The 25,065-nt window shown below is 39.1% G+C and overlaps 2 protein-coding genes and 1 pseudogene across 3 annotated transcripts in view; all 3 read right to left on the bottom strand.

Annotated features, from left to right (window-relative positions):
• The window catches only part of UBTFL1 (upstream binding transcription factor like 1), a 29,880-nt gene extending 22,172 nt beyond the window's left edge, over positions 1 to 7,708 (bottom strand). Inside the window, exon 1 of the mRNA XM_082340504.1 lies at positions 4,733 to 7,708. The gene's annotated coding sequence lies outside the window, so the exon portion shown is untranslated. The remainder of the gene's footprint in view (positions 1 to 4,732) is intronic.
• LOC309605119 (annexin A2 pseudogene) lies at positions 2,881 to 4,263 on the bottom strand (annotated as a pseudogene). The gene has a single exon. The product of its transcript is annotated as an annexin A2 pseudogene (transcript).
• Positions 7,709 to 14,873: 7,165 nt separating the features above from the next.
• LOC309605133 (tripartite motif-containing protein 64C-like) lies at positions 14,874 to 24,900 on the bottom strand. Its single transcript, XM_082340545.1, has 7 exons — positions 22,857 to 24,900; positions 21,904 to 22,318; positions 20,656 to 20,751; positions 19,722 to 19,952; positions 18,945 to 18,967; positions 17,240 to 17,337; positions 14,874 to 16,206 (listed from the first exon to the last, which is right to left on the bottom strand). Exons 1-7 carry the CDS (start codon positions 22,880 to 22,882, stop codon positions 15,713 to 15,715), a joined length of 1,383 nt encoding a protein of 460 aa, XP_082196671.1. The 5' UTR covers positions 22,883 to 24,900; the 3' UTR covers positions 14,874 to 15,712.
• Between the last annotated feature and the right edge of the window lie 165 nt (positions 24,901 to 25,065).

The raw sequence follows: 25,065 nt of genomic DNA, 5'->3' as shown, positions 1-25,065 counted from the left end.
ATGATTTGTGTTACATACTGGAGTTCTTTTTTTTTTTTTTTTTTTTTTGCAGTTAGTGTTTCAGCACAGTTTGTTGAAAAGAGTATCCTTTCTACACGGAATTGCCTTTGCACTTTTGTTAGAAAAATCCTTTGTCCACATATATGTAGGTCTATTTCTTTTTTTCTTTTTTTTTTTAACATCTTTATTGGAGTATAATTGCTTTACAGTGGTGTGTTACTTTCTGCTTTATAACAAAGTGAATCAGTTATACATATACATATGTTCCCATATCTCTTCCCTCTTGCGTCTCCCTCCCTCCCACCCTCCTTATCCCACCCCTCTAGGTGGTCACAAAGCACCAAGCTGATCTCCCTGTGATATGCGGCTGCTTCCCACTAGCTATCTATTTTAGGTTTGGTAGTGTATATATGTCCATGCCACTCTCTCACTTTGTCACAGCTTACCCTTCCCCCTCCCCGTATCCTCAAGTCCATTCTCTAGTAGGTCTGTGTCTTTATTCCCGTCTTACCCTTAGTTTCTTCATGACCTTTTTTTTTTTTTCTTAGATTCCATATATATGTGTTAGCATATGGTATTTGTTTTTCTCTTTCTGACTTACTTCACTCTGTATGACAGACTCTTCTGAGCTCTCTATTTTGTGCCATTTATCTACTTATCTATTTGAACACCAATACCACACAGTTGTGATCACTGTGGCTTTAAGAAAGTCTTGACATTAGGTAGTGTTACTCCAACTTTGCTCTTTGTAGTAATATAATGCTACAATGTTACATGACTATAATGTTGGGAGTCAGGTTCTATAAATGTCCATTAGGGCAAGCTGGCTTATAGTGTTGTCCTGTACTTTGTGGTTTTCAGTTTGATCTATGGATCTATTTGATCTATGGCTCTGTTAATCTATGGATTTCAAAATTCAAAGAGATATTGAAATCTCTGAATATAATTTCCATTTCTCTGGCAGTTCTGTCAGTTTTTGCCCCATGTAATGTGAAGCTCTGTTATTAGGTGCATAAACATTGAGGATTCTTATGTCCTTTTCAAGATTTGATCCCTTTATCACTGTGAAATGACCTCTTATATCCGTGGTAATAATATTCTTCGTTCTGAAATCTATTGTTTCTAATATTAATATAGGCACTCCTGTTCTTCTTAGAATAGTGTTCGCATGGTATAACTTTTCAATCACTTTACTTTAGCCAATTTGTGACTCTATATTTCAAGTGTATAGGCAACATATAGTTGTATCTTGCTTTCTTAACCATCTGAAAACATCTGCCTTTAATTGGGATGTTTCCACCAATGATATTAAATATGATTATTGATATGGTTATCAGTAAGTCTATCATATTGCTACTTGTTTACTCTTTTCCCAACTGTTTTACCCCCTTTTTTCTCTGTTCTTGTCTTTAAAAAATATTGTTTATGATTCCATTTTGTCACCTTTTTTGGCTTATTATTTGTAACCTCCTATTTAAAGTTATTTTAGTTGTTTCTAAAGGGTTTAAAATATATATCTTTAACTTACCATACTCTACTTGTATGTGATATTTTACCGCTTCACACATAGTATAATAACCATATTTTATGTATAAATAGATATACATATGTTTATTTTTCTCCTCCCAAATTTTGTAATATGTTTGTCATACATTTTATATTTACATAGATTATAAAAGCTTCATAACATTGTTATGATTTTGTTTAAATAATCCATTACTTTAAAAGTTTCTAATAACAAGAAAAAGTCTTATATATTTACCCATGTAATTACAATTTCTGATGTTCCTCATTTTTGTGCATGTGTATATCCTTTGTAACATGGGTGTACATCTATAAGACATGAATTCTTGCAGCTTTGGGATCATTCAGGAAGGAAAACCCAGTCTCTATTACTCTATCTTAAGAAGTAGAAGTCTCCCCTTATCTGTCTTTTGTAAGTAGTATTAAAATAATTTTTTAATTAAAAGAAAATGGATTTTCTACTAATTTTATTATTAGTGCTATTGTTTCAGTATTTAAAAAGTTAACTCTTTCTGGATTGCTAGTGAGAATGAAAATATCTTAGATTGCATATTCGGGGCATACATTCTTAAGGAAATATTAAATTAAGATGCACCAGTGGGAGACTGGAAAATATTGTGGTTGTTATCCATGGCTTCAATCTGGGTGATATTTTTACAAACAAATGCGTAGTTATGCATTTTTAAAAACATGTGGAAAAATAAGGTGATTTTTTTACTGACCATATACAGTCCCATTGTCTCTTTGAAGAAATAATTATCTTGAATGTTTTACGGTAAATGGGCCAGAATTTTGAGGCCATTGACACTCTTTATTCCTTAAGGCCACCTTCTGTTTTGTTTTTAAATAGATGTTATATTTTAGAGCAGTGTAAGTTCACCGCAAAATTGAGTGGAGCCAGGGGATCCCCATATACGCCCTGCGCTCCCACATATGCACAGCCTCCCACACAAGCAATGTTTGTTACCGTCGATGAAACTACATTGCACGTCATCACCAAAGCCCATAGAGTAAAATTAGCGTTTACTGGTTGCTGTACATTCTATTTAAATAGAATAAATGTATAATGACACTTATTCTGTAAGTTTGAATAAGTGTATACAGAGTGTTTATCATACAGAATGTTGTTTGTGGTTTTTTTTTTTCACTGCCCTAAAAATCCTCTGTGTTCCACCCTCCCTCCTCCCACCCCCTGGCAACCATTGATCTTTTTACTATCTCCATAGTTTTGCCATTTCCAGAATGTCAGATAGTGGGAAGGATATATAGTATGCAGCCTTTTCAGATTGGCTTATTTCACTTAGTAGTATACAATTATGGTTGCTTCATGTCTTTTTTTTTTTTTTTACTTGTGCCTAAAGTAAAAATTCAGTTTATTCATCTGTTTACAACACAGTACTCAAAAGGCAAAGTGTTTCACATCATAGATTTCACTTCCAACTCCTTGGAATGTTCATTTCTTTGACTGTAAAGAGAGACTAGACCGGAAAGCCAGGTAATGCTTTTAGGCAACTAAACTAAGGATGGAGCAGGTGGGGTGGGCAGCGCTAACGTCATCCTCCCAGGGATGGGCACAAGGGGGCTCTAAGCCACAAGCTGATTGTGTAGAACTGTTAGCTGGGAGCGTGGAGCAGCCGTCCTGGACCCTCGGGCCACTGTGGGCTTCAGTCATCCCCACCACACAGGTACAGCAGCGCTTTCTGGGAGTCGCCCTTGGTGTCTTGCTGAATGTAGTAGTACAGGGACTTGCCGTATTTTTTCTTGAATTCAGATCTAATTTTCAACATGTTCACTTCACTGCGGGAGATCGTGATTCTAATCAGGACCTTATCGCGAGTGCCCTCGCCCTTCATGGAGTCGTACAGTCTGTCAGGAAAATACAGGGGCTTGTTCTGAATGCACTGGACGAGGTTCAGGAAAGCATTTTCCAGGTCTCCCCTGACCCCCTTCTTGATGCTCTCCAGCATATCATAAGGGCTGTAGCTCTTGTACCTTTCAAGTACTTTCTGGAGGCGGCACACACTCGGCTCGGTCATGATGCTGACCCACTTGGAAACATCAGTTCCTCTCCACTTCACGCCAGCATCATAGAGATGCCGGGCATCTTGGTCAATCAGTTCATAATCAATGACAGAGCCATCCTCTGCTCTTTGACCATTAGATAGGGCAACCATCGAAGACTTGAGGAAGTCATCAGATGTGTCGGAAATGATATCCTTCTCCAGATCGGTCTTGTATATTTCCTTGTAGACTCTGTTGATTTCCTGCAGCTCCTGGTTGGTCCTTGAGCAGATGACCTCAATGAGGGAGTCCTCATTGGTCCCCAGCCCCTTCATGGAAGCTTTCAGCTCGGAAGCCTCATACTGAGCAGGTGTCTTCAATAGGCCCCAAATCACTGTCTCCAGGTGGCCGGAAAAGGCTGACTTCAGTGCTGATGCAAGTTCCTTTTTGGTCCTTCTCTGGTAGGTGAAGGCAATATCCTGTCTCTGTTCATTGCTGCGGTTGGTCGAAATGTTGACGATGGTGACCTCATCCACACCTTTAGTCTTGATGGCCTTTTCAATGTTCATCAAAATTGGTGTATGCTTTGACGGACCCGTATGCACTTGGAGGTGTGGAGTGATCACCCTCCAAGCTGAGCTTGCAGAGAATTTCATGAACGGTAGACATTCTGAAAGAAGCTGGGCCGGGTGCGGTGCGCTGCAAGAGCTGCCAGATGCAAAGCCTGCTTCATGTCTTTTTGTGGCTTGATAGCTCCTTTCTTTTTAGTACAGAATAATATTCCGTTGTCTGGATGTACCATGGTTTATTTATCCCCTCACCTAGTGAAGGACACCTCGGTTGCTTCCATGTTTTAACAATTTTGAATAAAGCAGCTGCAAACACGTTTTTGATAGACATAAGATTTCTACTCCTTTGTGCAAATAACAAAGAGTGAGATTGCTGGACACAAGCATGTTTAGTTTTGTAAGAACTGCCAAACTTTCTTCCAAAGTGTCTGTGCCATTTAGCGTTCCCACCAGCAATGACAGTAGTTTCTGTTACTCCACATCCTTGACAGCATTTGACGTAAGTTTTCAACTCCATATTTTATATGGCAGTCCAGTACTTGATAATAAATTTTTATTGAAATAAATAGATTAAGACAAACAGCATGGTATTCACAGTTAAAAACAAACAACAATCAGGAAATCCCAGCTGTATTTACCCCAGAGGAAGAAGACCAGCGCTGGGAGCACCTTATCGCCACTTGCCAGCCCCCTGCCGGCTGCACCTGGCCTGGGATGTCTGGGCAGCTCCGGGGCTTCTCTTCTCAGGTCGCACTGGACAAAGGAGCCCGCCTGAGGCCTCGCCCAGGAAGAGGAGCGGGATCCGCAGACGGGGCACGCGAAGTCCTCAGGGGTTAGGTGCCGGCAGGGCGAGATAAGAGAGCCCGAGATGAGGGTTGCAGCCACAAAGGTCCCGCGAATCTCCGCCGTGCCCTTGTTTTCAGCACTGAATCTCACCACGACCCGCACACGATGCCCGCAGATCCGACTTCTTTTCTGACACTCGAACCACCACCTCCATCGCGCAACAGTATCCTAAGGGACGGCCAGGACTCCTTGGCACCGCCAGGCACTTGTGGACACAATGATTTCTGGGTTCCATAAGAGCAGCCCGTTTAACATCCAGGAACACGACCGTTCTCCCATCGCCATCCACGTCCTGCCAACTCCAACTCGGCCGCGGGGACTCCTGGCGGGACGGAACCTAAGATCTTTCCCAGACCGACGCGGGATCCGGCGCGCTGCGGGCATCTTCCGCGTTCCTCGCCGAGCTCCTGGGAGCGGGTGTCCGGAGCGCCGCCCCGCCCCAGCGCTCCTCCCTCGGGCGGGTACCCTCAGCGGGCTGGGGGCAGGAACCCACAGACCCCAGCGAGGGCCCTGGAAGATCTGATCCGCCGCCAGAACACTTTCTCCTGAAAAGGCACGCCTTTCTCTGAGAGGGCGGGTTTCTTTGGAAGGAGGAGGTTCCATTCAGCGAGGATGCCAGAACCAAGGGCAGAGCCTAAGCTCCCACCTGGACTCCAAACGGTCTGTCTCCAAGCGGCGACCTTGAACCTGAGGCGCGGCTGGGGCTGGTAGTCTCCAGACCTGCAGGGTCAGAGGAGCCTTAGGGCGGCCCTCAGCTCTCGCTCCCGCCCCATGGCCGAGGAATTCTGGGCTGTAGGGGTTCAGTCCGGGGACCTGAAGCCTTTATATACTATCTTTGGTTCAATATTTTTCTGTAGCACCACTTACATTTTTTACTAGATACGTTTATTTTTTAAAAGAAAAATTCATATTGTTTTCGTTAAAAAGCAGAATCCCTTGATATTTTAAGAAATAACACAATAAATACAGTGAAAACTATGTTTCTAAATTAAACAGATAGAAAATAAATACAAATAATAAATCTAATCAATTTACAAAAGCATAAAATATCATACATTCATGAAAGAGGAGACTGGAATTGTTTATAGTAAGACAGTCAGAAATACATTTATTTATCTTTATATATTCTTAAGATAATAATACTTCTTTATGTAAAAAGGCATCTAATGTAGAAATGTGCTCAAATTTTATATAACCCAAATTCATTTAACCCATTTCCAGGCTCTGTCATTTTTAAGTCATTTTGGACAAAACTTGCTACTCTGCCTTTACTCTTCCATGTAGTTTCTCATTAAGTAGGTTATAAGAAGGGGCTCTGGAGTTATAGGTCTCACTCTATATAGGGGAGTAATCAGGCCACAACTTCAATCCAGACAACTATTTTCCCATCAGTAGAATTCCTGACATAGTCATCTCATTTAAAAATTCCATGTCTTAGATTATATGTATGAAACCCAGATTAGATCATTTCAAACTGTGTTCAGAGGTTAAGAAGTAGAATACTTACTAGCGGCTTCAGTCTCCAGAGTAAGGATTGCCAGATCTCTCCTCCTATTGATCCAGAAACAAAAAATATAAGTAGGGATTTTTTTTTTCTGTCCCCACATTAAGGTGGTTTTAATTTTTCTTGGAGCTGACAGAGTTTCGAGGAGAGAGGAGAGAGAAATTGGGAACAGTGGGTCAGAGCAGGGGCAGGGGAGAGGAATAGGAAGCACACCTGGAATCTGTAAACACTGTACTGGCCCATTGGCTTTCTGTGACTTACTGTTCTGCCTCTCCTACCTCATTCTCATTATTACTTTCACGTATCCATCTTGGCTCCTTTATCAGTCATCTTTTGTGCATTGTGACTAAGTGTGTTTTGCATGCCTCTCTCAGTGATCTCACCATCCCTATGGCTTCCATTATAATTCACGAATGTACATCTTCAAATAGAAGATGTCCCCCATGTTCCAAATTTGTATTTTTAAATATCTATAGGGCAAATCCGATTATATGTTATACGAACTGCTCGCTCCTAATTTATTTAATATAGCCCTCAATAGCTTCACTCTACCTCCACCTTCAATCATCTTCCAAAGTTCTGTTTCTTTTTAAAAAAATCATTTGAAATACATTTAAATTCTAACTTTATTTTGTCAAGTAATTATGGCAAAGAAGAGCAACCTAAGCACTAACAAAATGACGATGAGAACGATTTATTGTTTTATAGTATAGAATCAATGTGATGTTTAACTAAAAGATGATTTATGAGTGATCTGAAAACAAAGCCTTTCTAACTCTCCCCAGTCACATGACACCGGTCTTGTTACAGCTCCCCTGTCACCTCTGGTACCTCTGGGACTAGGATGGTAGGTCCAAGGCTAAGGACATGGACCGAATGGCAATTCATGGACATTCTGGATCAAGAGTTCAGGTCATTCTCCTGAAACTGGGCAGATGGATCAGAATGACATGATAGGTTAAAATGAGGGGCTGCTTGGTTGTGTTAAGGAGAACATTCATTGTAATGCTTTTCCCACACTCCCACTTTTATCAATAGGTGGCAAGATCTATTTCCTGCAGTGTGGCATGCCTGGATTATAAAGTAGAAGTGTAAGCTTTGTCAATGTTGCCCAAAGATCCCTTATACATAGTAACCCCTCTCGCTCTTTTTTCTAATTCGCAGACCTTTCTTTTGCTATAATCACATTTGACCAGGAACAAATTCAGGAATAAGAATGAATGTCAGGAGGTTGCCAAAATCTGAGAAACCCCTACTCCTGTGCACTCTTGAACAAAACAAATAGATGATATCTGATTGCCTTCAGGTTCTCTCTAATGTAATGAAAATCATAATTTTATATTAAGTAAGGTGGTAATGTAAAAGGTATGTATTTGAAATGTATGTATTAATGATGGTGAAAAATCATATGTTATAAACCTCAGAATATATGCAGTGGCTTCATCTTAATTTCTCAACACATAAGTGAAAAAAAAATCATTGATGTTTTAATGTGTTTTAATGTCTAGTACAAGAAAGGCATATTTTTCTTCCCAAACTTGTGTTATCTGGAAAATTTTCTCTTCATTTTCTCCCAACTATATCATACTTATCCATCATACTCAAGTTTAGTAATCCATTCTTTGAGGGTAATTTTGATCACTGATTCTGTATTTTCTTTGTAATTTCAAATAATGTGTGTAAATAGTTATTCTCTATCAGTGTTCTCTAATAATCTGTAAGTTACAAGAGGGTAAGATAAGCCTGAGTCAATTATGGTTTTAAATATAGACAAAAATCTTAAGCTGTATCACATTGTGTAAAATAATTCCACATCAGTGCAATGATAACTGTTAAAAAGAATAATAGAGAAAAATAGGGGCTTCCCTGGTGGTGCAGTGGTTAAGAATCCACATGCCAATGCAGGTGACACGGGTTTGAGCCCTGGTCCGGGAAGATCCCACATGCCACAGAGCAACTAAGCCCATGTGCCACAACTACTGAGCCAGCGCGCAACAACTACTGAAGCCCGTGAGCCTAGAGCCCATGCACCGCAACGAAGAGCAGCCCCCGCTCACCGCAACGAAGACCTGATGCAGCCAAAAATAAATAAATAAATTTAAAAAGTAAATTTATTAAAAAAACAGAAAAAGAAAGCTCTCAGAAAAGTTGAGGAGTATATATTTTCAGAGAAAGTTTTCCTTAGTAGTTTTCTTAAGTTTTCATAAGTCACTAAACAAAGAGGAAAGTAAATTGGAATGCATTAGAATTCATAATCCTGTGCATTGAGACACCATTGAAAATGCAAGGCAGTAATGAGAGAAGAGATTTGACATATCTCCATCCAAATGAATGACTTTCTAGAGGAGAAAGGAAGAATCTGGAAAGTCAAAAAAAAAAAAAAAAAAAAAAGACAAGTCAACTCAGTAGAAAAATGGGAGTGGGAGTTGATTTGAGCAGGCACCTCACCAAAAAAGTGTATCCAAACGGCTGATAAACCTATGAAAAAGTGTTCCTCTGCATTTGTCATCAGGTAAATGCAAATTAAAACCACAATGTCAAACACAAAATGACAAAAATATTAAAACAGGTAAAGGCATGTGTTAGCAAAAAAATGGAGGAAACAAAACAATCATCTATTGCTTAAAAGTGTGTAAATTGGTATCATCACTTTGGAAAGCTCTTTGTGAGGCATAACTTATGCATTATGACTCAACTATTTCACTCCTAGTTACACACCTAGTATCAATGTGTACATATGATCAATAAAAGGATATGCACAATGTCTTCATGACAGCAGTATTTATGCTTACTCAATTGGAAATGAACATGTTCATCAGTAGTAGAAAGAGTAAATTGTGGTATACTCATATAATGAAATACTATGAAACAAAATAATAAAAACACTACATGCAACGGAGTGGATGAATCTCACCAACATAATTTTAAACGAAAGAAAACACACAGAGAAGAGTATATGCTGTGTGATTTCACTTATATAAATTTCAAAAAATGACAATTAGTATCAGAGTATATTAATCACCAGGGTGTGATTACCTTTATGGGAGAGGGGGTTAGAGTTGGGACAGGGTTGGCAAGAGTGGAGCTGGATGTGGGAATATGTTTACTTGGTGTTATGAAATAGAACATTCTTTTGACAATTTCTTCACCAGTATTCCATAATGTTTAGAGACTTCTAAGCAAGGAAGGTATATTCTTGCATCAGGAATGTGGAACTGTATAATTTTATTATGTTTCCAAATATTCTTTCAGATGTAGTTTCCTGACTTGAATTCCAGGGACCTCTAAGGGTATTATTTCCCCCATATCATTACAAAGGGAGAGAAAATTACATCAGTGCACAGCATTTTCTAAGATGTGCTCAAATGGTCTCTTCTTAGTTACTTTGTTACTGTGTGAAACCCATTTATTTTCCTTATTAAATGTGAAGGGTTCAAGCCAATTTCATAAACATGCTCCTTTCCAAGGGATAATCATCTCTTTTGTTGTGTTGCCTAAAATACTAGCTATAGTTTGTCATTTCCTTTTCAACATGGCTCTATACATATATCAAAATGTACTAAACTGTACACTTAAAGTTGTTAAATAATATTGTATATAAATTATGCATCAAAAAAGCTAACAACAAAAAATGTTGCCAGAGTTAAAAAAAAAAAATGTATTGGAAGATAGAAACAAAAAGAGAGAAAAGAATAAAAGAATGAAGACAGATCGAGAAAAAGCAAAAACCAGCAGATTATTTAGAGTTTGGGTGCTTGGATCAGATCGTCAACTTTCTTCAATTTTCCAATTGATAAAATGAAAAACAATTAGAAAGTAGGATGCTAACCATAGAGGAGCAACTTCATAGAAGTGAAGACCAACTTTGCACCTTGACCAGCAGATATGTGGGAGAAACGCTGCCTGCTACCATCTGCAGAGCCGTGAAGACTTGTGAGAAAGAAAGTGGTGCATATTTTTGTTGTGTCTGTCGTTTCTAATTTTGTTCTCCTCTCCTAGTATAATCTTTTGTTCTTTCTTCTTTCTCTCTCCGTCCAGTCTTTGCAAGAGCTTCAGCACTTTGCTAAAGGAGGTGAAAATTCCAGCCCAGCAGATATATTTCAAAGTTGCCAAGCAGCTCTCAGGAAGACCCCCAGGAATGTCAGAAGCTAGATTGCCCTGGCTCCTGAACCTCATTTCTTAGAGAAGCGGCCTGTTTTCCTTTCCCTGTTTGGTAAATGTATTATTTTCCCTATGACTTAGTAAAATCAGTCATTCTCTCCCTTGTATTTGTTAGAAAATTCACATGAAAAAGTGTTGCTAGAGGGGCAAGTGTCTCTGTCTGCCTCTCTTCATCCATCCATTTGTCTATCCTCCACCCAGTACCCGGAATCGACGGCCCAAAAGTCCTAGGCAGATAAGAAATCCTTCAGAAGATGATGCACTTTCATGTAAAATCTGACGAGTTATAATTACCATTAAGAGATTCTCATAATTACCTGGAGTGAGATGAGGGTCAGAGGGAGCTAGCGCTTCGGGGCCGCCCATTTTACAAAGCCTTAGAAATCCTGAGGAAAAGCGGGGGAGGTGTTGACCCTAGTCAGGGATTTGAGTTGTGAATTTTGGTTTCATTTTTAAGACACGCCCTCTCTGAGTTCCTCCCGTGATCTCTTGTGTTTGGTTTAGGTCCTTAGATACATCCCAGGTTCCTTTACGGACCCCAAAGGCGATCAGCATCAGCATCCTCATGTTTTTCTATGTCATCACTAACTTCAACACTCTGAGAAAGGGTCCCTGGACGGGCGGGCTGGGCGGACCCTGTCTCCCCCTCATGAAGGTCGCAGAGCCAGGCAGGGTCACCGGAGGCTGGAAGCGCTGGCGACCCCTCTTGGCTCGCAGCCCCGCCGTCCCTCGCTCGCTGGCTCTCGGGCTCCCTCTAGCGGGCTCTCATTTTCCGCCCTGGTGAGAGAGGCGCTCCATCGTCCTCTCCCCGCTCTTGGTCTGTTCCATAGGCCCTCCCTATACTTGTGTTGTTTTTTATTTTACCCCACCCGCCAGATTGCCCCGCGAATACACCCCTCTTCCCCTCTCTCCAGGTTCTCGACCTGAGACCCGAGTCACTAGCGGGAGCCGGAGAGTCATTGTGCGAATGGGCCTTGGACTCGGGACCAGTTGGGGCTTGTGGGCTCTTCTAGGCAGAAGAAGGTGGCGGTGCACGCCCTGGCCTGAGTTCCCAAGTCTGAACCCATGCGAATTGGAGAAGGACATATTGCTGTAGGGATCGAGGCCTTCTAGGCTTTTCTCTCACCTTGGAGAGAAGTAGAACCTCACCCTCCATTGATCCTTCGTGTTTCCGCGATAAACAAAGCGTTAGCCTTGGGGACAATGGGATTCTACAGGTCCAGGTAGGCGCACTCGCCAAGCCCCGCCTTCTTCTGTAGGTCTCGATGGTGATTCAGTTGGTTTTGTTGAAAATGACACATTTTCCTGGAGATCACTCATTTTTCACCCATGCACTCCTCCTTTTGCAAACACAGAAAGGAGTGGGCAGAATGTAGTGTTCTCTTTTATCTTGGAGCTGTGGGTGAAGTAGGGAAGCAGCCTCTGCTCTGTAAAAGGTTTAACCCCTCCCCTGTCTCTCAAGACCTTCAGATGTGAGGATTTCTCCACTCACTTGGGGACTGTCCCAACGACCGAAGTTCTCCACCATATTAGCCCCCAATACAGAGAAACAGCGGCCCAGGTATTCCCCTCACCTCCAGGGTTTTTTCACTGGTACTAATGAACAGTCAGGATCAAATCTTTTGGCACTTTGTTTCCTCCCTCTATCCTTTGAGGGTGGCTGGCTTACTTGAGTTATTTCCTAAGTCCAAATAATTCAGATAAGTGGAAATACCTTGTGGTCCCCAGACATATCTGAGTCCTTTGTGTCGTGTAGAAAAGTATTAAACCCTTGTGAGAGCTGGGTGTGTGGTCTACAATTAGGAATTAGAAAACCTGGGTCCTCAGGGGAGATTTTTTATATTTATATGTATATAAACATATATATTGTACTCAAAACTATAAATTTTGGATATTCTTAGTCCTAGCAGTTCTAATTTATTTGGATTATTTCAACAAATTAGTTGGATAAAGTTACAATTTATATGTAAACGATGTTTACTGCATAGGAAATTTGTAGCTAGTATACAGACCCCCCAAACATGGCTTGCATATTAATTTGTTTATCAATACACCCAAAAGGATGTGCACAAAATTTCATTAATACTAGATAACATAGACACCCCTACTATATAGACAGGACCTCATCAATCTTGTCCCCCAGTGTTTATGTGGGTATCTTTCCTAAAACTGTACAAATATTACATGTTTAATCTTTTGTAATATGATATTACAAAGAAATTGCTTTTATTCTTGTTCAGCTCGGTCATCTTCATATATGTTTAATCCTTACTAGTCACTTGTGTTGTTTCACTTTCTTCTTCTTCTTTTGTTTTTTTTTTTTAATTTACCTTGGTATATATAACGTCTTCGTTACTGGTTTCTAAGAACTCGTTTATGAGTAAGAATGTTAACCATTTGTGATGCAATGCAAATCAAATACCGTATTTTATTGCCATCAATTTACTATGGTGTTTTGTATTTTGGTTGTGTATTAAATTATAATCATGTCGTGTTTTCTGTAGTGAGTTCTTAGAAAAGTCCATTATTGTTAAGCCAGGACAAAATGACTTACAGATGGCTCCTTAGGGGGAGAAACTCGAGGGACTAGAGAAGGTGTGTGAAAGAGAGATCATAAAACACTGCAGAACTGACCTTCAGGAACAGCTAGAGGTGGCTAGCACAGTGGTAGAGATAGATCCAGGGAGACGAAGCTGTGCGTCTGTGAGTTTCTGGGGCAAAGGAGCAGAGAGGGCCTCTCAGGGTCATGTTCTCCCAAGATGGGAGTGCAAGGCTGCGATCTTAATGTAGCTCTGGCATCAGGGCTCTTCTAGCAACTGTCTCTCTAAAGGCCACTTCATGAACAGTCATACCGAGTTCTATTATATTAGGAAAGGTATTTTCTTCCCTCTGGATTCTTCCTAAATAGGAAGTGAAAAACGTGCTCTATTGATGGTATTTATATGCAATTAGTCTCCTTGGACTTTTATAAGGTGAATATGGGTCAAGGTAGCTTTCTTCACTTCATAAGTCTAGAGGACTCGGTTGTTTTCATAAGGTGCTCAGTAATATGAACTCAACTTTTTGCCATCTTCTGGTTCTGCTTCTCTTCCCACTTCTTTTCTTGAGACATAATTTAATTGACCCGTAAAAGTAAAATGAAAACTGTCCCAAATTCTAATTTGAAATTTATGCTTTGTTTTCAGATGCATCATCTGTACTCTTTAAAATTCCCCTTGCCTCTCCGGCCTTCATTCCACCCAATTTTACAGGGCTTATCATAAATGGAACTTAACCAAAAAATGAGTCATTCAATCAAGAGGCTTAGGATAAGAGATATAATCCAAGAAAATGGAGTAAAAAGATCAAAATGAAAAGAGAAATGGCTAAAAGGAAAGGACTTTCACTCCATAGTGCACTGAATACTTCTTTTGAATTGTAGGACTGAAGGTACAGTGAAGGATCTGGAGATAAAAATGAGACAAACCAAGAAGCTCCTTCTTGTACTCTGTAAAAAGAAAACAAAATACATCCAGTTCTTGAGTTTTTGTGAATTGGATATTATAGATTGAACTTGAACAAATTATCATTTAGTATATTCTTGTGGAGATGTGCCTGAGAATGAATGCTTTCCAGTGAACCATACTGTTTCTGCTTTCAAATGACCAGGGTATAATGAACATTATAGAACAATTACAATATTTTTTAGGTATCACATTATATTACAGAATTCTGTATTTCTGTAATCTGAATTATTCTTCAAATTTAAATTGGTTTTGGCCTTCCCACTGCTAAGGAAATTATACCACCTTATGCTTAGTAGTATTTTATATGTCAGTTTAAATGCTGACAGTCACCATTATGTGAAGTCCTGTTTTCTGTTTCCATATCACTTTATGTAGGGTCTTCATCTTCCATTAGATTGTACTGATCATCTTAGGGAAATCTCAAAATCAACACTATAAAACAAAATTATGCAGTAGTTATTTTAAACCTCAAAATAATGGAATTTTCTTAGGCTGTAAAGCTGCAAATCTTTTTTGTTGACATTATCAGTTAGCATTTTACGTCTATTATGTTAGCTACATTTTGGAAAACTTTATCAATGCTGGAATAATATTTGTTTATATTAATGCTTTCATTCATGTATTTGTTCATTGATTCATCCTATACTTCTATGTATCATGTTATAAGTCTGCACTGGATAGTAGGAATATAGTAGTAAACAATATACTGTCCTTACTGTCTCAGAATTGTCTGTCAAGTAGTAAAAGTACTAATTTGAGGGTATATGCTCAGGGAGTGTGTAATAAGAGGAACTACACTGGTCTGTGTAGTCACGAAAAACTTCCTGGGAAAACTGTTGTTGAGCTGAAATGTGCTTAATGACTAGGGTTTAGAGAAATGATAAAGTCTGTCAAACACTTGGTTCTAACCAACTAGGTCAACTTTGAAGAGAAAACTAAGCACCATTCCTTTTGTTTACTAACCTGATATCACCTCATTCTTTCACCCCAATCTGGTTCAGATATGCAAGTAAAGCACACTGTTTACAATGTAGATGTATCTTGAAAGCATTAAGTGAAAGTAAACAGATATAAAAAGCCACACATTGTGTGATCCAATTTATTTGAAACGATATAATAGAAAAATCCATGAAGAATAAAACTGGATTAGGGGGTGGCTTGGGGGGGGAGGGGGAATGGGGAGTAAATGTTAATGGGCATTGGTTTATTTTTGGGGTGATGGATATGTCCTAGAATTAGATAGTTATGGTTTCACTTTTTGAATATTACTAAAAGCCACTGAATTATATAGTTTAAATGGGGTGACCTTTATGGTATGTAACTTTTATTTTAATAAAACTATTATTTATGATGGAAGAAAAGCAACTGATTATACTCTATGAAATATTCCATAATAAATTTTTATTACAATAAAATTTAATTAACAAATTTATACATTCAACATGGTTATGCCATTTTATAAACATACAGTCATATGTTCCATTAAATTACAATGTGCTCAGAGATAGTCAGATATCATCCTGTGGCCTCATGTGAGGTTTAGGACAGCAATTTGTTCAGGCGAGAATTTCATCAATTAAATGGTCACGGAACTTGACTAGTCATGGAGATCTAAGGCAAAGGAAAGGCATCAGAGGGGAGGAGAAGGAGGAAGGAAGGAAACTATATATGAGGGAACCTCTGCAAACATCATAGAAGCTCACAATTCCATTGTCATAATCCAGAAACACTCCGATCCTACCCAAAGGCCTTTTCACATACTGAATTAAGGGTGGGGAGTTTGTGGACAAACTATAATGATTGTTCACCTTCATAGAAAATAGAAAAAATCCTTCTTCAGAATGAATAATGATATCAGTATCACTCGTCAAGATATCTTTACAGACTCCCAGAATCCAGTTCGAGGAGTGTGTCACATCCACCTCCCAGTAATGCCTCCCGGAGGTGAAGGCCACAGCTCCCCAGGCCACAAATTTCTCCACAATCTGGGGCTGTCTGGGCACACCTTGATGGTCACCTCCAAACGTCACACTTGTACCATCCTCAGAAAGGCTCACATTGTGAATGGTCATTTTCTGACTCAGAACGTTATCCACTGCAGAAAGAGAAAAAATCAGGTCAGCAAGTGGGATTTCCATGGCCTGAGAGGCAGAGGCTCTCTACCCAATGAGTCTTTTCATTTTCCCTCCTCCAAGGAAATACAAAACGAAGACAAAAGGGAGTTCAGACTGGCTCTTCTATGAAGAACAAGAGTTATAACTATCTCTACAGCACATAGAAACACCTCAAATCATATAGAAAAAGAAAAAATCATGCAGATATATCATGAACTCTGTGAAGTCTGATTTAATGTCAATGTCTTGATAGTTTATTTCAGGACTCACCGAAAACATTATTTTTTTCTTTCATTTAGAAAACTTTTCTTCTGTCCTTTGTCTTTAATACGATCTAACAGGTAGCTAGCACTTGCTATCATGTGGGTATTTATTGGGCTATAGTCTCTACTTACTACCTTTTCAAAGGTCAAAATGTTGATAGAAATCCATCAATGAATAGTTTGGAAGCTTCTAAAAGGATGTTCTGGCTAACCATGTTCAAATATCCCTTGCCTGTCAGTTGTTTTGAAATTGATCTAATAGCATTACAATTATCCTGCCTAAGCCAATTTTAGTCTTTTCTGTCAATTCTTGCTGATTTTAGAAATAATAATTTTTGTACAATGCATAATAAATGCGCTTGTAATACAGAACAAATTAAAAACCAGCGATGCCATATTTAACTTTTTAAGAGTGAAATAAACTGAATAAACACAATATTGATGGTTACTCACAAAAGTAAATATTCTATCTCTTTATACCCACATGAGCAAGCTGGCTGCTCTCCTCTTGCTCTGCCTATGTCATATGTAACTGAATATATATATCTAGCTTTGCATTTTCGGTAAACTATAGGATGCAAAGTTCAGCCTTGATCTTTGTAATATGACTACACAGGCAGGAAAAATGTAACAACTTTGGGAAGTTATGTACTACCTTCATGTCATAAAAAATAAAATAACAATAAAAGAAAGCTCCTTCCCAAGAAGTTCTAATGAAATGTAGTCCTGCTCACTGAAGGTTGACTCTTACCTCTGAAGTTGTTCAGCATGTCTAGGATTCCAGTGACAGGCCAGGAAGTGAGCTCTGGGTTCACTGGCTGAGGCTTTTGCATCTGTACGAAATCAGTCCTGTAACAAATGACATCAGTTACATTTCAAGATCAAAGGCTAATCACGGGACCATTACAAAAAAGCAGTTTTTAATCCAGGATATTTTGTCAGAATTCTCCTGTTTTTGGTTAATTGGATATACATTATATTCTACACACTTGGGAATATAAAAAGTGACCATACTTTTTTCTGAATATAAATTACATCAAATTTCAACTTCCCCATTCTTCTCAGACTTTACTCCAATTTTCAACTTATTGAACTTCATTCACTTCCTCTATTCCAACTCAGGTAATGCAAAGATCCTGGGCATTTTACAGAGAGCAAAAAATTCAGGCAAAGCCTTTGGGACTTCAGTCAGCAAGTTGTCATCAAGGATACATTCAGTGTCTAAAAGGAAGAGTTCACTGAGCCAGACATGTTTGCTCTTATCAGCCCAGCAAGGGAATCCAATTCCAGCCTGGCTGCCCTTGTCCCGAAAGTCTAACTTCCCAGTGGGCACCAGGAAGCCATTAGCTCTGAGGTCCAGCCTACAAGGGGGCTTTCAGTGATGGAACAGGCTGATTCACTGCTACTCCTAGGAACAAAATCACAGCCCCTCTTCCTATTAGGGAATTTGCCTCTTTCCTGCCTTTTTCACCTTCCAACTCACTAGTGTAGGTGCTTCCTCTGTGATATCCTAGAAAAATCCCTTCCCTAAGTTTTATTGTGGTGAGTCTGGAGAGGATGGGATGAGTGGGTGGAACAAAGCCCAGAATGTCAGAAAGTTTTCAGGTATATTTGAATTCAGCCAAATGAAAAGGAAACTTCTCAGACCAAGGATCAGAAGGCCTCTAGAATCCTTTTGAAATACAACAGAAAATAGCCAAAAAGACGATGTTAATAGATCAAAAGATGTACTGTTCGTCATCCATGTGCGAGGAGGTTCTGCACCTATGGATTCAACCATGGATTGAATCTGTAATTTCTGTTTTATTTTATTTATTTATTTATTTAGTTAGTTAGTTAGTTAGTTAGTTAGTTAGTTATTTTACAGTAGGTCCTTGTTTGTTATCTATTTTTTTGTTAAATTTATTTTACTTATAGAATAATACATAGATACATTCTTTTCAAAAAGTTTGAACATTATAGGTAAAGCTAAAGTCTCCTTTGACCACCATTTTTAATCCTGATCTTCTTCCCTATGGCTTGAGATAACCACTGTGTGTTATTTATTTTAAATCTAGCAGTGTGTACATGTCAATCCCAAATTCTAAATCTATCCTTCCCCTACATTCTTCCTCCCTGGTTCTAAACGGAAAATATTCAGAAAAAAAAAATTCCTGTAAGTTCCAAAAAGTGAAACTTGAAAATGCCACATACCTGGGAACTATTTACATAGCATTTAATTTACATTTTATTAGGTGTTATAAGTAGTCTAGAGGTGACTAAAGTGTATGGGAGCATGCTTGTAAGTTATCTGCAAATACTATGGCATTTTCTATAAGGGATTGTGCATCCCAGGATTTAGATTTTGGGGATGGCCTGAAAACAATTCCCCATGGTACCAAGGAACGACTATCCAACCACTTCATCAAAAAGACAACAACTTTTCCAGAAATCAAAAATCGTTAGCGTACACTCACATTTCCAATACATTTCCTGAGGCCTGCAATGAAAAAAAAAAAAAAATCACGTTAATCATGAGAGTTCTGTCCTTTTGCATCTTCTTTACTATTCTTGTTTGTTCAATAAGGTATTGTTTTTCTCATGCTCCTCTAAGGAACAATCAGAGGCTATCTTAATAACAGAACTTAAACTAAAACATGATGCGCTTCCTCAGGGCACATTAAGGAAGGAAGGAAGGAGGCCAGGAAGAGTTTGTGTAATGATGCAACAACATCAGGTTTCCAATGTCAGTCATTGCTCAGTCCTATTCCCAAGGAGAGATCTCACCATTTATGATAACAATTAAAGCAAAACAAGGAACCATATAAAACGAATTATAGAGTGCATTGAAATTGACTACCAGTTCTAAAAATTTTACCTAGACAATGGGCAAAACCTCAATGTCTTCAGTAAGTGTGGGATAATAGAGAGTGACAATGTATTGAGAATTACTCTAAGAAAATTAACTTTCCCCTGGTCACAGAATTCTGCTGATTTTGGATAATCTGTCTGGATAGTACTCCTGATCACACTGAAAAAATTTTGTCCTATGTTAGCTAGTGAAAGGATTAAAACAAAACCTCCCAAAGATTACCAGGCTGTGAGAAATAAGGGATTGGACAAATAAAATAATGGGAGTCAAGGAACATCATCCCTTAGCTGAGATAAGAGTATATGCAGGTAACATTTCAATGTCATGGCAACGGTGCCCAGAATAGTACTTCTGTCTCTGAGGATGGAACCTCCCTTCTCACCTGGAGCAGCTCCATGTCAGGCTTGTGGCACATCTCAGTCAGCTCTCTGTACATTTCTTTCAGACTCTCTTTCTGTTGAGTCATTCTGAATTCACTCTCCCTGAGTTGCTGGAGAGTCTCCTTCGCTTCTTTCTCCAGTGCCTCCAGATGGAGTTGCTCCTCCTCCCGGAGGAACAGGTGGATCCTCTGATACTGAACTTTGATCATCACCTTCCTTACGGCCACATAGTTCTGCAGAGATAATGGATTCAAAGAATCACTCATCCTCATTCCCAACAGAAAACGTCAAATATTATTTCCTTACTGTCATCGGGAAAGTTCTTGACAAACTTTCTGCCTCACATTTCAAAAGGCCTGGAATATTTGCTGGCCCTTCCGGCCCATCGTTTCTCTAAGTTTCTTGCCTCTTTTCCTGTTTAAATCAAGCCGTGTGAGGGGGTCCCAGTTTTTCTCCCTAGGAGGATTCTTCAGGGTTCTTACTCCATCAATTATTTCCTCTCTTACCCAAATCTTGTTTTTTCTTGTTCCTTTCCCTGATTTTTCTAAATATTCTTTTATTAGGTAAACCCCATACTGTGCATCTTTAAAAACATGCGCTAATTCTCCTCTAGGTACTACTGCATTCCTCTCCTCACCTTCACAGACACACTTAGCACAATGTTGTCTTATACTCCATGTCTGAGAAGGTTTATTCACATCTTCAAAATGTGGCCTAGGAATAAGTTTCATGCCTTGGTTTTCCCATATACTAGCACTCTTTGAACTAGTTTGTATTGATCTATTATAATCGTGATTACTGATAGGTCATTTGAAACCACTACTCTTTCCAAGGAAAAGACCACTGTCCTTTACCTGGCAATTTGAATTTTGCTAAAAGTCTAAGCAAGGATTATATCTGTCTCCATGCAAACAAATAGAATATTTTTATTCTTACCGCTAATGACTGAGTTTTGTTAGCTTCTTGATTCAGACTGTTTTGCATTTCTTGTGTCATTTTCCTTAAAGAGTCCATTCTCTTCAGAAGTTTCTCCTGCAAAATAACCATGAGCTTTAGTGACACAGATGATGATACCATAAATTCCATCCCCTTATGTATGAGCAAAGGCGGTCATTTAGAGCAGGAGTCCCCACCCCACTGGGCCGAGGACCACTACCAGTCCACAGCCTGTTAGGAACGGGGCCGCACAGCAGGAGGTGAGCGGTGGACAAGCAAGTGAAGCTTCATCTGCTGCACCCCATCGACCCCCATCCCTTGCATTACCACCTGAACCATCCCCCCAACCTCCCCCTGCCCCCGTCCATGGAAAAATTGTCTTCCACGAAACTGGTCGCTGGTGCCAAATAGGATGGGGACCCCTGGTTTAGAAAATAGAAATCTTGAGTTTGAATGATGTGGTCAGATTTTTCCACATTAATCTAATTTGATTCTAATATTTTGAATATTAAAGTGACAGAAACATATAATGAAGAATTGAGGGGGACTTCCCTGGTGGTGCAGTGGTTAAGAATCTGCCTGCCAATGCAGGGGACACAGGTTAGATCCCTGGTCCTGGAAGACCCCACATGCTGCGGAGCAACTAAGCCTGTGTGCTCTAGTGAGCCTGTGCTCTAGACCCCATAAGCCACAACTACTGAGCTCGCGAGCCACAAGTACTGAAGCCTGAGTGCCTAGAGCCCATGCTCTGCAACAAGAGAAGCTACTGCAATGAGAAGCCTGTGCACCACAGCGAAGAGTAGCCCCCGCTCGCTGCAACTAGAGAAAGCCCACAAGCAGCAACAAAGACCCAATGCAGCCAAAAATAAATTAATTAATTAAAAATTTAAAAAAGAAAGAAAGAATTGGGGGAACTTTACAGATAATGGAATCTCTCATTTCCATGCGAGAAATGAAATTTCTCATGTCCTAAGAAATTGAGACTCAGATTTTTATATAACTTGACTAAGGATGCGTCAACCTCACGTCAGGAGCCAGTGTGCCTGGGGCTGCCACATGCCCCAGGATACAGCAGTTCCACGTGTTTGGACAATTGGGCAACAACATTAAAACGATACACTTACATGATCTACACTGAAAAATCCCCACCTCCACCATCTCCATCCCCATCAGCTTCATTATCATCCTCATCTTTCTCTCTGATTTAGGAGCCTATAGGTTCCTAATTGCCTTAGAAGCATCACCTACCCGGTATTCCTCAGCAGCCCATTGTACTGGACGGTGGTTGTGAGCTGCATGCTCTGGGGACGCAGAGCAGGGGCCACAGAGCAGGGTCTTGTCAGCCTCACAGAAGAGTCCTTTGGCTTCTTTGTGTGTCACGCAGATCTGCGCCTCCGAGCTGTGGGTTTGTTTAGCTGCGTCCTGTCTGGCGAGGGAAGCCAGCCTCTTGAGTACAATGTTGGTTTTGAAATCGGGCTTCTCTGATAGTCCCCTGCACTCAGGGCAGCTCTTTGGAGTCTGGTCTTCCTCCCAGCAGAGGTACAGGCAGGGACGGCAAAAGCTGTGCCCGCAGTCTATGGTGACGGGGTCTATGAAGTAGTTCATACAGATGGAGCAGGTGAGTTCATTCTGGAAGGCTTGCAATGTGTCTGAATCCATGTTTCTGAAAACTCAAGACAGAAATAGAGAGGATAAGAGAGAAAGTCTTTCTTCTGCCCTGATAAGGGAAAATAAAGCCTTCGGACAAAGTCCTGTCTGTTTGAACTCTATCTAATTTACCTATTTGCTAACCCTCAGTACAAACCTAGAAATGGTGAATACAGACAGGTTCATGCTGATACAAATGATAAAATTAGATAAGCGAGTCCCTAGCAACTTTTTGGTCTAAATAAACCATGTTCTCAGTCATACCTAAATTACGTGGATGTGCTTAAAGCTTAGACCAGAGGGTAAATGGTAAGATGACTCCAGAGTTACTTTTATTGGCTGATTGGTACAGAAGCACATATATAATCTCAATCTGTCTCTCTGTCTCTCTCTCTCTCCATGACTCCATGACTGGAACCCATACTTGCACACACTTTGTCTCTATGCTAACATTCTCTGTGTCTCCTGCCTCTGAACTGACAGATGTGCTTTTCTAAAGACAAATAAAATTGTTTAGAATAATTTAAACTTAATATAATCAATGTTGGCTTTACCTTTGGCATCTTAAAACTATAAACATTTCAGTGTTTGCTTCCAACTTAAATAGCAAAACTCCTCCTTTCAAGACAAAAAGGAAAAAAATATGTTATTTCTAGTTCAGGAAAACAATTTTTCCTGGAGTCAGTTCAGATCATCAGAGCACTTCACATTTTGAACTAGGGAATGTTCAAGCTATAACAATAATCAGTAAAAATTAATCAGTTATTTTTTAAAACCAAAGAAAAAATTTGAATATACATGAGGATTTTCTCTCTACAGTAGAAATTCCAAAGATGTAGTTAATGGAAGCAACATCATATCCTCTTTGTTTCTGATATTTCCCTATTTGACCAATGCCACTTCTTGGGAGTCCCTATGAGTTCATTGGATCTATCCTGAACACTTTTCAAATCTAGACTGGAAACTGAAGTCTTTAAAAATATAGCGCCTTTATTCTGGCATGGACATATATACACTACCAAATGTAAAACTGATAGCTAGTGGGAAGCAGCCGCATAGCACAGGGATATCAGCTCGGTGCTTTGTGACCACCTAGAGGGGTGGGATAGGGAGGGTGGGAAGGAGGGAGACGCAAGAGGGAAGAGATATGGGGATATGTGTATATGTATAGCTGATTCACTCTGTTATAAAGCAGAAACTAACCCACCATTGTAAAGCAATTATACTCCAATAAAAATGTTTAAAAATATATATATAGCGCATATGACCTTTGCAGGAAGATATTCTAATTAATTCAACACATTTAACTCTTATGTTCATCTGTATAAAGACTATGAAATGTATACATTATGTTGAACATTTTAGGTGTTCTACGTGTTTCATAAATACATATGTCTGTAGAAATCTCATTTAAAACCTAAAAACATCTAATATCATGTAAGGTAACGGAATAAAAATGATTACATATGTTAATATTACAAATATCAATATATTACAATTGCTCTAGTTACAGATATTTTAAATATTGAGGTCATTTAAAAAAAACTAAGACAACTACTTGTTTGCTTGGACAAAACCCAAGCAGGCCAATAGGTAAATGGAAAGGATTTGGATGAGAGGAAATAGGCATGAAGATATTTACAATCAATTCCGTACTTACCAGAGTCCACTGTGAGCGGTCTCACTTCTGGAAGGCTGCACGTCCTGGAAATCTGTGGATATCAGGGTCAACAAGAACTGTCCAACACCTGGTAGCTGCACTTTCCCTCAGTCCCCCTGAGAGAAGCAGTCACCCCTGGGCAAAGTTGCCTTTTAAAGGATTAGACTCTCCTGAGGCCACACCTACTTCTTGAGATTGGATAATACCTTCAAAGGGTAGTGGAAAATACTGATAAGTTTACTCAGAAAGGTGTGAAAATGGCTGATTGGGTTTTCGGTATATAGAAAACCCAATCTTAGGGGGCTGAGACCCTAAAAGAATATAGACTTCTTTTGGGGTAAATGCAAAAGAAAAAATTGGTGAAAACTTTTAAACAAAATACTTTATATATGTTATATATACATACATAATATATACATCAATGTATATGTTTATATTAATATGAATATAATATAGTAATTATTTACACAATAATTATGTGAGTAATTATATTTAATACAATGCATAAAGATGATTGTTTTTTATTGAGGTATAATTGACATATAACCTCATATAACTTTCAGGTATATAACGTAATGATTTGCTATTTGCATATATTGTGAAATAATCACCATATTAGTTAACATTCATCATAATACGTAGTTAAAAATTATTTTTCTTGTTATGAGAACTTTTAAGATCTACTCTCCTAGCAACTTTTAAATATGCATTACAGTATTATTATCTGTAGTTACTATGTTATACATACTGTAGAATATTACTTTTAACAGAAGTGCCATAGTACCTGTATTTTGCTGACACCTATCACAGTTTATCAAATTACCAATGCTTACATACATGTTATTTCGCTAAATTACCTATTGTTTGTTAATTGAAGCACTACTTATAAACAAATATGAAAATAAATTGACCTTGCTAGAAATTTTTAAAGTGAAAATATAAAGAAGGTCAATTTTTAAAAAAACTTTTGAATTTTATTTTATTTTTTTATACAGCAGGTTCTTATTAGTCATCCATTTTATACACATCAGTGTATACATGTCAATCCCAGTCTCCCAATTCATCCCACCACCACCCCCACCCCCCACCACTTTCCCCCCTTG

This window comes from Balaenoptera borealis, assembly GCF_965194805.1.
Source record: "Balaenoptera borealis genome assembly, chromosome: 11".
Classification (NCBI taxonomy): Eukaryota; Metazoa; Chordata; class Mammalia; order Artiodactyla; family Balaenopteridae; genus Balaenoptera; species Balaenoptera borealis.
Note: the sequence above shows the minus strand (reverse complement) of the source record. Positions and strands in the feature narration are given on the sequence as shown.